At 33.6% G+C, this 14,648-nt stretch overlaps 1 protein-coding gene across 5 annotated transcripts in view; it reads left to right on the plus strand.

The window, feature by feature from the left end:
• The window catches only part of LOC134248979 (collagen alpha-1(XII) chain-like), a 31,390-nt gene extending 17,198 nt beyond the window's left edge, over nucleotides 1–14,192 (plus strand). For 2 of the 5 annotated variants that reach the window (XM_062731354.1, XM_062731355.1), the window contains exons 3-11: nucleotides 885–1,451; nucleotides 4,599–4,664; nucleotides 4,801–4,887; nucleotides 9,260–9,826; nucleotides 10,638–10,673; nucleotides 13,038–13,604; nucleotides 13,713–13,742; nucleotides 13,882–13,941; nucleotides 14,076–14,192. In XM_062731354.1, the coding sequence (XP_062587338.1) occupies nucleotides 885–1,451; nucleotides 4,599–4,664; nucleotides 4,801–4,887; nucleotides 9,260–9,826; nucleotides 10,638–10,673; nucleotides 13,038–13,604; nucleotides 13,713–13,742; nucleotides 13,882–13,941; nucleotides 14,076–14,182 (2,087 nt within the window). In that variant the 3' untranslated portion in view covers nucleotides 14,183–14,192. Of the gene's footprint in view, nucleotides 1–884; nucleotides 1,452–3,692; nucleotides 3,729–4,598; nucleotides 4,665–4,800; nucleotides 4,888–9,259; nucleotides 9,827–10,637; nucleotides 10,674–13,037; nucleotides 13,605–13,712; nucleotides 13,743–13,881; nucleotides 13,942–14,075 lie in introns of all 5 variants that reach the window. The other 3 variants (XM_062731356.1, XM_062731357.1, XM_062731358.1) reach the window with 3 other exon arrangements.
• The last annotated feature ends 456 nt before the right edge of the window (nucleotides 14,193–14,648 follow it).

Raw genomic sequence — 14,648 nt, forward strand, 5'->3', positions numbered from 1 at the left:
ATAAAGGATTCTTTAACCTTTCGGTAATCTCTAGAGGAAAGCAAACTGTAGGATCTGTTTAATGCAAGGAGATAAACAATTACGAAATGGAATCTATATTTTGATTGATTGATTGTTTGATTGTATGTTGTTTAACGTCCCTCTCGAGAATGTTTCACTCTTGAATACGTGTATGGAAGCGTCACCACTTGTTGGTGGAGAGCTACAAATTATGTCCTATCCTCGGCACTCAGGGACATTGAGCATTGAGGGGTCTTTTTTCGTGCCAGCACATTCTGCGAGACGGGTTCTCGGTTAATACGTATACGGTCTCATCTCAAGGACCGGTATCCGCAGTGAAGTTCGAACCCGCGACGAAATGATCAACTCCTTACTTCACGACTCTTGAGCAGCTAAACGGACGGACGGACATACTGATTACTATATACCCTACCGCTTATCAAGCGGAAGTGTAAAAATGACCCCCGAGCTATAGAAAAAAAAATCATTTTTTATATGTGGATTGTATAAAATTGCCCCCGTTGAAAAAAATGACCCATTTTAGCATACAAAATTTACATGTTTAAACTGATGCAAAGCATTAAATCGGCAGCATAAATACATGTGTATCATTTTAATGAATTTTCACAATAAATCCATAGGAAAATAAAAAAAAATACATGTGCGCATGGTACATATCATTAATTAATTTTCAGTGTGATGAAACGAAGAAAATAAATTCGTGTATATCAGATAGGGCACCTGCACTAGCCAGAGGTCCTGATCATGGATCTCTGACATGAAAGAAAGCGAAACAGACGGACAACATACAAAGAAAAAAACTCATATGACATAAAAGCAAAATTTGTATTTTTTATTTAACTCTGAATAAATATCTTTGTTAGGTGAATGCTTCCAAAGAGTAGACTTAGTGTTTGTCTTGGATTCATCTACAAGTGTGGGAAACGAGAACTTTGGGAAAATGCTAGATTTTGTCAAAAACTTCTTACAAGCTACCAACATTGACGGAGGTGAAGTTAGAGTTGGTATTGCGACGTATAGTACAGAGGCAAGGATAGAATTTAATTTGAAAGACTATACCAATAAAAATGATTTGCTTAAAGCTGTTAATAACATTTCCTGGCAGTACGGCAGCACAAATACAGCCGATGCACTACTTCTTATGCATGATACCATGTTCAAGGCCGTAAATGGTGATAGAGCAGATGTACCAAATATCTGTATTGTTGTCGCTGACGGCTTGTCAAACATTAACTATGGCAGAACAATTCCCGAAGCTGACGCTGCCCGCAAGAAGGGTATCCATATTTATGCAGTTGGGGTTGGTTTACATGATTTAAGTGAAGTTGATGGTATCGCAAATAAGCCATCCAGTAGGAATGTTTTCTCCGTGAACAACTTTGATGAATTGGAAATTCTAAATATAGCAATATTTGAATCAACTTGCGCAGGTTAGTATGCCTAAACAAATTTAGAAACAACACTATTTAGAAGAAACAATTGCAACGTACACTTACTGTGCAGTATACCTTGACTACTGATGCCATCCAAAGTAACATTATTTTAAAACATAGTACCATCAGATGTTTCTAGACATAAAATCATACATAACCAGGAATTTTAATCAGAAATCAAATTCTGGGCATATTGTTTTTAAAGCGAGCGCAGCGAGCGTCGCTAAGCGACGCTCGCTGCGCTCGCTATAAATACCATGTTATAAATACCATGTTTACCATGTTTTTGATGGTACAACTACGCTCGCCCCAACGGTCACATCGTAAAACATATTAAGTCCCCTACCGGTGTAGACTAACGTGTAAGAACAGAAGAAATTCGGATTGAAATCTATACATACGTCAGCCAAATTTCTCTGAGCAACATTCCCAGAATTCCTGCACTATCCAATATCCTTTGCGCAAATAAATAAATAAATAATAACGTAAAGCATTAAAGGCTATCAGTTTGTAGAAATCTTTCAAAGAAACAAAAAATAACTCAACAATGTTTTTCAATCAAAATTGCACTAGTTCTATAGTTTCAAACAGACGCTCGGCTGTCTCCGTAAACTCCGACGAGCTCCGCGACGTCGTGTGACGTCACAACTAGTCGAGATGTCTCGTGCGGCTTAATGTTTGAAGTGGCTGATCAATTTTTAGAGTGTTTTTGATGGTACAACTACGCTCGCCCCAACGGTCACACCGTAAAACATATTAAGGACATTGGCAAGGTTCCTGGCTTTTGTATAGATTTTTTTAAGAACTCTTGAACAGGTGTAATGATAATAAACATGTTATATTCTGGCACATTTAACCCACCAAGCCACCCTTCCTTATTAGATTTTGTCAAATCAATGTTTTTACAATTCTCAATGCATTTCCTATGTAAAATGTTGATAAAAAGGACCTACTTAATTTTTTACCATAAAAATTTTCCGAAATCCAGTCATTTCAGAAAGTTTATTTATTATAAACATTATTGTATTCTCATTTCCAATCATATCTAGAAATCATGACTAAAAACACAAATTTAGAAACATGACACAGATCTACCAACACTGTTCATTATTTGAGAGTAACTTCCCTTAGAATCTAATTCGTATTCATAATGGTAAAGACTGTGTGACTGTTTATGTTAAGTAATTTACCATATTGGAAACAAATTATCTTTAAAATATTGGCATAGACTTGTTTTATATTAGTTTACAGTTACTACTATGTAAATGGTGCCTCCTTTGCACGACATCATTCAGTTACAGGTTCTCGGCATTTGTCATATCTTGTGATTGTCCTACCCAGCATGGCTATACGGTAAATAACGGTCTGTTGACCACTGTTTACTGTCTGTCCTGAACACAATGTACAACAAAACAATCACCTTTTTCTTTCTTGCTGTAGAGATGATTCTTCCCTTTGAAGGAAGCACATGTGCTTTTGTTTACGTCTGTAAAATGTACGCTTTATTGGTTTTCATTTCATAGAGAATTCTACACGGGAGATCACTCTCATTTACAGTTTTATAAGTGAATAAACCCATGATATAAACCTTTTTTCTCCGGATAACCGTGACTTGCCAATGTCCTTAAGTCCCCTACCGGTGAAACTGGAGGGGAATACAGGTTTCCTCTGCGTCTGTCCGTCCGTCCATCTGTCTGTCACACATTCCGTACATTTTTTGTAAGTGATCAAGTTTAAATGTAGTTATGTCACATTGATTTTTGACGGAATTCTGACATTTTTAATTTTTCATCAATAAATATGGTTAAAGATCGGGTTCGTGCTGCACTAAATTAATGATGCAAACGAGATGGTGATTTTGAAAATTATTGATCTGAAACTTGCAGGGTAGCTTTGATTTTTATGATTTAGAGACAGCAAAGCTTTCTAACAAAATCATTTAAGTTTTCTATGAGTTTTCTCATGTACATCACTTGTATATCGCCAAAATGCTTATAAATGTACATTTTCATTTGTATATTTCTTTAAAACGTATATTACAGACTTTGGTAAGTATGTGTAATTGTTTCATACGTATTTCAGATTTATCAACAAGATACATTACTTGACCATCACGTTTAACATTTTCTAACCCGTGTGTAGCCATTTGGTTGTTATTACTTCGTTCCTCTTCTTATAAAATAACTTTCACGCAATATTAAATAACTTTTCTATTATCTGTATCATTTTTCTTTAAAGTTACAACTGTTGCAACGCCTACGACTACTTTAAGTTTTAAGAATTTTTTAAAACTATTTAGTTAATAAAAATATATTCTTAAAACTTTCAAATTGATATATATTTTGACATGTTTTTACATATTTCATACATGGTCATTTCTTCATCATTTTCTCTTTTGGTGTCTAATGTCTCTAATTTCAAAGTTTTTAAAACCAATTATCTGATTCTTTGATAAGAATTTTCACCATTACAAAAATGGGAATAGCTAGAGGTGAAAAGGGATAAATATAACAAACATTGGTCCAGTTCAAACAAATCTATAAGTAATAAAAATCTGTAAAGAGGGCTTAAACGCGGAATGGAAATTACCAGATGTAAAAGAATTTTTTTTATTTTAAATTTTTTTTTTCATAGAGGCAATTTGATTACATTAAAGCATACCCAAAAAAAATTAGTGATTAAAAAAATAAAGATGAAGAAAGACAGGCTAAGAACGAAGGCATACATATTTATGCAATAGGAATTGGGCTGAGTGATGTAACTGAATTAAATCAAATAGCTTCCGTTCCTGCCTCCGAAAACACCTTTATTGTAAATAACTTTGATGAACTGAAAGACTTGGATGAGCGAATCTTTAGATCTCTGTTTCCTATTTAGTATTAACGTATCAATTGATTTTTATGAAAAACAAACTTCAATTCAATAAAAGGAACTTTAGTTTGATATTTTTCTTTAATATTTTTAAAAATATTTTTTCCAGTATGATCACCAAGACCAACCAGAACTACGAGTTAAACGTTTTTTTTTTTACTGAATATATTATAATTTGAAATTAAGGAACGTATCGAAATAAAAAATAATTCTTTGATTTCAAAAACATTTTTCACAAACTAGTAAATACAAATTCTATTTCATATTTTATAGCCACAATCACCACCAGGACACTCTCCACAGCTACACCAAATAAACTAAATATACATGTATATACATGTATGTATAAAGAAAGTTGTCTTGTGATTATACATTTTTTTTCGTTAAAAGGTTAAATTATTGAACTTTTGTCATGTTAATTTTACATTCTGTTGAAAAGTACAAACCAAATGTTATCCATTTCTGTCTGACATAGTCGATGAAGATGTAGAACCAGCAAGACCGAGACCAAAACCTACAACCACCACCACTACCACCACAATGATGCCAACTACAACTATCAGTAAGCTTAATCAACCATACAGATAATCAATTAAATGAAACATGCTAAATTACATGTACGTATATCAACGTAAGATAAATTCACGTACATGTATATGATTTTGAATTCGTTTTCAGATAAAAAAATCTCCTTTTCTTTTATTATAATTTGATATACGTTCAAATAAAAAGCATTGTTAGAACTTGTGCTCAAGTTTAAATACTTTAAAGTACGCATATCTTCATATTATTATATTCCTTGGGATATAATTTCTTATTCTGACATTTCACAACGTTACATAAATTTTGAGAAAGTGATTTGATGTGCTTAAATTTACACACCTGATCCCGACAACTTTCTGATTTGACGGTAGCTATTCATTTCAAAACTCTTTTACTTTGAATTCCGAAATTTGAATTGTTGTATCTGTTGCACCTTTTAATTTTGGACAAATATTTGCAATTGTATGAATGCAAAGCTACCTAAAACTTACCTAGACCTTGTTGCATCCAGAGGAACATGGGGCCTGGACTAAGTCATTTTCTTATTCTCTATTTTTGGCTATCCTTTCAAGCACGTTTAAGGTAAGTTTCACGTCTTTGAGTCATTGAGTTTTGTTATTTTCAACAATTCGACTTCATTTGTGTTTTATCAACCTTTCCTCCCTTTCTCTTCTAGGGTCAATCTGAGTGCAACTCTTGTAATATCATTGCTCTCTTAGGACGTGGTTATATCATTATTTTCTGTTTTTCCTTAATAAAGTCTTCATATCTGCTTTTTTGTTATTTCATTAGGAGTTTTTTTTTTTGGTTACTTTTGTAGGCCAGGCAGAAAATCCATGAGATTTTTCTTCTGCGGCATGCACTAAGAAATACAGTAAAACTTGTTTACTATCACGAATATTGCGAATTTAAGGATATAGCGGAGTTATCTCGGATCCCCAGCTTTATAAATTTAATGAATTCCTTATATGGATTGAAGGAATTACGGATATAGCAAAGTAATTTCATAGGTCCCAGTGATTTCGTTATAAACGAGTTTTGCTGTACTTGCTAGTTTGTTTATATCCCTTTAAGCCATTTTCAAACATTCAAGACAATACATTTTTACAAATAATACTCAGCTATAAAACAGCTTGATCTTAGCGTGTCTACTGATCCTATTTGATTTTTGTTTGTTTTAAAATAATCTCTGCTTTTATCTAATCCTCCTTTTGTGTCCTTGTCAGCACCACCATCTGGTATCACTGTCCTTTTCAGATATGTAACATAAAGTGCTTTACATCTCTTCCATTTATTTGTATTTGAAGGAGGATTTTCAGTATTCAGTGACATACCTTCTTGTTGATGTTCAAACCAATTTTGATGGCACTTATTTGTAACCTGGTTGTTTTTAACTTTGCATTTGTGTCTCCAGATGAGAAACTTAAAGAAGTGACGGGGCATAGTTTAAGTCTACTAGATTACTAAAAAGAGTCATCTACTGGATGCCTTTGTTTTCTTCACTGAGGGTTGATCTCGATATAAAAATGTTAATCTGTTAGTAGAGGTAGTAGGAAACCCTCTCATAGAAATTGACGATATATCATGATATTGTCAACGCATTCTGAATAGGTTAAATGTGATAACTCAAAATTTTTACTTCTTATTGTACATGAGCATCTCAATAAAGGTACATATAATGTCTACAGTGAAATATATGGAAATTACGAAGAGTAGACAAGATCAAAAGTCCATTAAACAATACAAAATAGAATCAGAGCAAACACTGATCTTTAAACATCATCAGATGCCATGAAAGAGTGAGCATCCTCTGCCACCGGTCACATCCGCTGTGTCTCAATTTTCTTGATGTTTATTTATGAAGGGTATGGAGATAACGAAGAGTATTCAATATCAAAGTCCATAAAACAATACAAAATAGGAACGGAGCAAACAAGAACCTCCAAAACATCAGAGGTGGGATCAGGTGCTATGGAGGAGTGAGGATCTCCTGCCGACCTGTCACACCCGCCGTGCGCTCCTTGTCATGATCGGGAAATAACAGAAAAATCTAATTGCTTTGTCTTTATCTAACATCACATTTCTGTGGTTTAAAAAATGCCCTTAATGTCTGCAAATAACATAAATGAAATCCAAGTGAATACGGTGACTGATATGTAGCACTACTGTTTTTAGTGCCTACAAGTTCTTAGTTAAAAACATTAACTCAGTACAAAAATATAGAAATGCTAAAGGGGGGATAAAATATAAAATTAGGGGGAAGGAGGGTGGGTTTAAATTTTTTGCGTATGCTTCATTTAAATTACGGAATAAAGAAAAATATTTTAGAAGACATGCGCATACACCAAATATCAAGATTTTTAAGCACATGTATTATGAACGCAAGACACTAAGAGTTATCGATCTTTGATTGTGAAGAATTAAGCTGCACGAAATAAGCAAGTTTATCCATATTGGAAGATACCATAGATTCTGACACTTCTGTTTCATATTTGGATATTTTAGTTGAAAAAAAAACTAGATTAATAATAAACTAGATTAATGATAAAATAACAACCAAGCTGTATGATAAACGTGATGACCTTAACTTTTCAATTGTCAACTTCCCTTTCCTATTCAGCATTAAAAGATTGCTGTGATGTCATTCCCTTGTTCTTGCAGTCTTGAAATTTACCTGTGACAGTCCGATATTAGTGAGCAGTCTGATATCAATCGTCATTTCACTGTCTCAGTACTAATATCCTTCAAAATTGGAATGTTACTGAAAAAAAGAAATAAAAAATTAGATTATTTAACCAACAGCAATTTAAATTTCTCACATACAATGATGATTTTGAAACACTGATTATACAGAATTGCAAAATTAAAAAAAAAATTTTAATTACACATAATATACTGCAGCTGAAAAGGGAACATGTGGCAGACCAGAACATGCAAAAAAGAGGGGTTAAAGTTCTAATAAAATTATTAAACTTGAAGAAATGTTTCAACCCCTTTCTCTGGCTTTTGAAAAAGAGTAGGTATACTGGGGTTCACCAGAGAAGCACAGAAACTTTAAAACCCCAAAACCAAAAATAAATTCTAAATGGAACTATAAAGAACAATATTCAAACAATTTGATTTCATTTTCCTTAAGAAAGAAAAATACCTTTGCAAAATGAAGGTAGCTAGGCCTAGTATATGATAATATTTAGATTGTCAGATTTGCAACACATTTTGGAAGAAATTTAAGAATTTCAACGTTTCCCTCAAAACTCCTGGATTAATTAATCATTCAATAGATTGTCTGTATGATATTTCTTTACACTGCTTTAATCTCCATGTATGTTTTAAGGAAGAACAATTTTGACACAACTCTCCTTCAAATTATTTCAAATGCCTTTTACATGTACTGTGTAGTCGAAACCGTAAATACTGAGTAATTTTCATTTAAGCCTGCATTCTTGAAAGAATTGCTTCAGTGGTCATTAACACCTTTGTCTTTTGTTCTTATATCGGACTGTCTCAGGTAAATCAAAAAGCAATGTTTTAAGAACGGTAGAAGGTACATGTATTGGTAATATGCCTCATACAGTTCTGTATTAGAAAATCAGACAGTTTGAGGCCCATTAAGGTCGCAGGTTCTCGGTTAATACGGTCTCATCTCAAAGACCGGTATCCGCAGTGAAATTGAACCCGCTACGAAATGATCAATTCCTTACTTCACGACTCTTGAGCAGCTAAACCGACGGACGGACATCCTGATTACTATATACCATACCGCTTTTCAAGCGGGAGTGTAAAAATGACCCCCGAGCTATAGAATAAAAATCATTTTTTTACATGTGGATTGTATAAAATTGCCCCCGTTGAAAAAATGACCCATTTTAGCATACAAAATTTACAAGTTTAAACTGATGCAAAGCATCAAATCGGCAGCATAAATACATGTGTATCATTTTAATGAATTTTCACAAAGAATCCATAGGAAAAAAAATACATGTGCGCATGGTACATATCATTAATTAATTTTCAGTGTGATGAAACGAAGAAAATAAATTCGTGTATATAAGATAGGGCACCTGCACTAGCCAGAGGTCCTGAGTCAACACGTTGCCGTTGGTCCAATTTCAAGGTGTTGACTCAGGACCTTTCAAGTTAATTTGGTTGCTAAGATGAAAATAGAGTAGTACATGTATCATCATAAAATTAATGAATAAAATACAAGTGCCACAAGTATAAAAAAAATTCTGGTTTAGAATGTTGACAATTTAACGTTCATCGTGCTGATATCGTGGATCTCTGTCATGAAAGAAAGAGAAACAGACGGACAACATACAAAGAAAAATCTCATTTGACCTAAAAGCAAAATTTGTATTTTTTATTTAACTCTGAATAAATATCTTTATTAGGTGAATGCTTCCAAAGAGTAGACTTAGTGTTTGTCTTGGATTCATCTACAAGTGTGGGACACAAGAACTTTGGGAAAATGCTAGATTTTGTCATAAACTTCTTACAAGCTACCAACATTGACGGAGGTGAAGTTAGAGTTGGTATTGCGACGTATAGTACAGGGGCAAGGATAGAATTTAATTTGAAAGACTATACCAATAAAAATGATTTGCTTAAAGCTGTTGATAACATTTCCTGGCAGTACGGCAGCACAAATACAGCCGATGCACTACTTCTTATGCATGATACCATGTTCACGGCCGTAAATGGTGATAGAGCAGATGTACCAAATATCTGTATTGTTGTCGCTGACGGCTTGTCAAACATTAACTATGGCAGAACAATTCCCGAAGCTGACGCTGCCCGCAAGAAGGGTATCCATATTTATGCAGTTGGGGTTGGTTTACATGATTTAAGTGAAGTTAATGGTATCGCAAATAAGCCATCCAGTAGGAATGCTTTCTCCGTGAACAACTTTGATGAATTGGAAGGTCTAAATAACACAATATTTGAATCAGTTTGCGCAGGTTAGTATGCCTAAACAAATTTAGAAACAACAATATTAAGAAGAAACAATTGCAACGTATACTTACTGTGCAGTATACCTTGACTACTGATGCTATCCAAAGTAACATTATTTTAAAACATAGTACCATCAGATGTTTCTAGACATAAAATCATACATAACCAGGACAGAAATCAAATTTTGGGCATATTGTTTTTATAAGTCCCCTACCGGTGAAACCGGAGGGGAATACAGGTTTCCTCTGCGTCTTTCCGTCCGTCCGTCTATCTGTCACACATTCCGTACATTTTTTGTAAGTGATCAAGTTTAAATGTAGTTATGTCACATTGATTTTTGACGGAATTCTGGCATTTTTAATTTTTCATAAATAAATATGGTTAAAGATCGGGTTCGTGCTGCACTAAATTAATGATGCAAACGAGATTGTGATTTTGAAAATTATTGATCTGAAACTTGCAGGGTAGCTTTGATTTTTATGATTTAGAGACAGCAAAGCTTTCTAACAAAATCATTTACGTTTTCTATGAGTTTTCTCATGTACATCACTTGTATATCACCAAAAAAGCTTATACAAGTACATTTTCATTTGTATATTTCTTTAAAATGTATATTACAGACTTTGGTAAGTATGTGTAATTGTTGCATGCGTATTTCAGACTTATCAACAAGATACATTACTTGACCATCACGTTTAACATTTTCTAACCCATGTGTAGCCATTTGGTTGTTATTACTTCGTTCCTCTTCTAATAAAATAACTTTCTCGCAATATTAAATAACTTTTCTATTATCTGTATTATTTTTCTTTAAAGTTACAACTGTTGCAACGCCTACGACTACTTTAAGTTGTAAGTATTTGTTTAAACTATTTTGTTAATAAAAATATATTCTTAAAACCTTCAAATTGATATATATTTTGACATGCTTTTACGAGGGTTGTCCCATAAAATCGTGGACAAAGCGTTTTTCTCGGAAAATAATGGACGCACTGGGCTGAAATTTTCAGCAAATGTTTATTTATCATACATGAGTATAATTTACTTTTTATGGTACAAAATAAACAAGAATAAGGATTTTATTGTGCCTTAATATGCGCAAGGTATGGTCCTACGGCGCACCACCAAAAACGGATAATTTCCCCCGAGAATGATAAACGCAATATTTCAAATTAAAAATTATTATTCGAATCAAATTGTGACAAAAATTATCTTATTTAAATTTCTGGTCTATTATGACGTCATTTTAAAAATTTCATGTTGATTGCGTCATTTTAATCAGTTTACCGAGCATTTGAAATGCAATAGTACTGCACAGAAAAGGAGGAAAATGTCGACGTTTGATGACGCTACGGCGCACCGGAATGACGCTACGGCGCACCGGAATGCTATCCAGTTTTGTGTAGATTTAGGAATGACGCCTGTCGGACCTTAAAACAATTTAAGACGACTGAAAAATATATGAATGTCTCAAGATCTTTAGTTTACAAGTGGCATGGGTGATTTTCGAGTGGAATTTCAGGTACTGAGTCCCGTGGGAGACCGACGCATACAGACAAACAACTACTGGCTGCTGTAAAAAATACCGTCGACACAGACCGTAGAAGAACAGTTCGGGAGATAGCAAGTTAAGGTGGATGTGGTAAAAGCACCGTCCATTGAATATTAACACAGAACTTTAGTATGTCCTACGTATGTGCAAGATGGGTCCCTCGCTTGCTTACTGAGGATCAGATGGCAACTCGTGTTCGAACATCAGTCCAATTCCTGGACCGTTGTAGGGCCGATCCAATTTTTCTGAGCAGAATAATCACAACAGATGAGACGTGGGTCCATTATCATGAACCTGAAAGTAAGCGGATGTCCATGGTTTGGAAGAATCAGGATAACCCCCCTCCGAAGAAAGCAAAAGTTGTCAAGTCTATGGGAAAAGTGATGTGCATGGTCTTTATGGATATATCAGGGGTTATTTTGGTTCATATGGTGAAAAATGGCTGTACGGTGAATACAAATTACTACTGCAAGGTATGTCTAGTTTTGGTACATGTAAAAAAAAAATTTTAATTTAAAATTTCATAAGGGCCTATTTAATCATAATAATTAAAATAAAACATTTGTATACTACTATATATTATATCATAATTTCTTCATTCCGTTGTGTATACATAGGTATTTTGGCACTGATAAGCCAAAAATCAAATTAATTATTTGTTCTTTGAAAATGCTTTAACGATTTTTTTTTCTTCATTTTTCAGGTAGTTCGCCGGGATTTGTTGCATGCTATACGGAAGAAGCGCCCACATATTGCAGAGAATCTTGAAAACATTGTATTTCACCAAGATAATGCCCCAAGTTATCGGTCGAAACGCACAGAATTTGAGTTGGACATGTTAAGTTTTCAAAGAATAGAGCATCCTCCGTACTCACCGGATCTGGCCCCGTTGGATTTTGCATACTTCCCAAAGTTAAAAGACTACTTAAGAGGTCGTCGTTTTGAGTGTCGCGATGAAATTAAGTATGAAATTAGAACATACAACAAGACCTTAAATTGTCAGTGGTTTGAAGATGTTTTTAATAAATGGATGTGCAGGCACCAGAAATGCATTGACAACGGGGGAGATTATTTTGAGAAGATGTAGAAAGTTGGTGACGTGCGAACAAATACTATGACGTTATTATCCGTGCGCCGTAAGGCAATACCATCTAGGACATTAAATGTCATATTTTTTTTTGTTTGAGCACATATCTATTTCAAATTTGCTATAAATATTGAAAAAATATATACTATATTATAGTAAAAATTTCGTAACGCTGTGTTGATTAGTTTTTAATCTAGACAACTTGTCTACGATTTTATGGGACAACCCTCGTACATATTCCATACATAGTCATTTCTTCATCATTTTCTCTTTTGGTGTCTAATGTCTCTAATTTTTTTTTAAACCAATTATCTGATTCTTTCATAAGAATTTTGACCATTACAAAAATGGGAATAGCTAGAGGTGAAAAGGGATAAATATAACAAACATTGATCCAGTTCAAACAAATCTATAAGTAATATAAATCTGTAAAGAGGGCTTAAACGCGGAATGGAAATTACCAGATGTAAAAGAATTTTTTTTATATTTTTTTTATAGAGTCAGTTTGATTACTTAAAACTATATCCACAAAATAAGTGATTAAAATAATGAATTGTTACCATTTCTTTTCCATCAGTTTATGGCTTTGAGAAGGTCGATTTGGTCTTCATCCTGGACTCCTCAACGAGTGTCAGTCGAAGTGACTTCCATAAAATGCTGAAGTTCTGTAAAGATTTCCTGAAAAAGTTTGACATCGATTCTGGGAGTGTTCGAGTTGGAATTCTAAGCTACAGCACAGAAGTGCATGATCACTTCTTTTTGAACGCCTATGACACTTCTACAGACATGTTCAATGCTATTGACAAAATCAGCTGGATTTTTGGAAGTACTAATACAGCTGACGCGATCAGAGATATGAGAGAGAAATATTTCTCATTCGCCAATGGCGATAGATGGGACGCTCGAAACATTGCTGTTATTCTTACTGATGGTGTTTCTAATATCAATGCAAATAGATTGCAAGATGAAGCAAGACAGGCCAAGAACGAAGGCATACATATTTATGCAATAGGAATTGGGCTGAGTGATGTAACCGAATTAAATCAAATAGCTTCCGTTCCTGCCTCCGAAAACACCTTTATTGTAAATAACTTTGATGAACTGAAAGACTTGGATGAGCGAATCTTTGGATCTCTGTTTCCTAGTTAGTATTAACGTATCAATTGATTTTTATGAAAAACAAACTTCAATTCAATAAAAGGAACTTTAGTTTGATATTTTTCTTTAATATTTTTAAAAATATTTTTTCCAGTATCATCACCAAGGCCAACCAGAACTACGAGTAAAACATTTTGTTTTTTTTTTACTGAATATATTATAATTTGAAATAAAGGAACGTGTCGAATTAAGAAATAATTCTCTTGATTTCAGAAACATTTTTCACAAACTAGTATATACAAATTCTATTTAATATTTTATAGCCACAATCACCACCAGGAAACCTTCCACAGCTAAACCAAATAAACTAAATATATATACATGTATGTATAAAGAAAGTTGTCTTGTGATTATACATTTTTTTCGTTAAAAGGTTAAATTATTGAACTTTTGTCATGTTAATTTTACATTCTGTTGATATGTACAAACAAATGTTATCCATTTCTATCTTCCAAAGTCGTTGAAGATGTATTACTATCAAGACCAAGACCAAAACCGACAACAACCATCACCATCACAATGATGCCAACTTCAACAAGTAAGCTTAATGAACCATACAGATAATCAAATTAAATGAAACATGCTAAATTACATGTACGTATATCAACGTAAGATAAATTCGCATACATGTATATGATTTTGAATTCGTTTTCAGATAAAAGAATCTCCTTTTCCTTTATAATAATTTGATACATGTTCAAATAAAAAGCATTGTTAGAACTTGTGCTCAAGTTTAAATACTTTAAAGTACGCATATCTTCATATTATTATATTCCTTGGGATATATTAAATTTCTTATTCTGACATTTCACAACGTTACATAAATTTTAAGAAAGTGATTTGATGTGCTTAAATGTACACACCTGATCCCGACAACTTTCTGATTTGACGGTAGCTATTCATTTCAAAACTCATTTACTTTGAATTCCGAAATTTGAATTGTTGTATCTGTTGCACTTTTTAATTTTGGACAAATATTTGCAATTGTATGAATGCAAAGCTACCTAAAACTTACCTAGTCCTTGTTGCA

This window comes from Saccostrea cucullata, unplaced genomic scaffold, assembly GCF_032062105.1.
Source record: "Saccostrea cucullata isolate Sc308-1 unplaced genomic scaffold, CSIRO_AGI_Scuc_v1 ctg4977, whole genome shotgun sequence".
Lineage (NCBI taxonomy): Eukaryota > Metazoa > Mollusca > Bivalvia > Ostreida > Ostreidae > Saccostrea > Saccostrea cuccullata.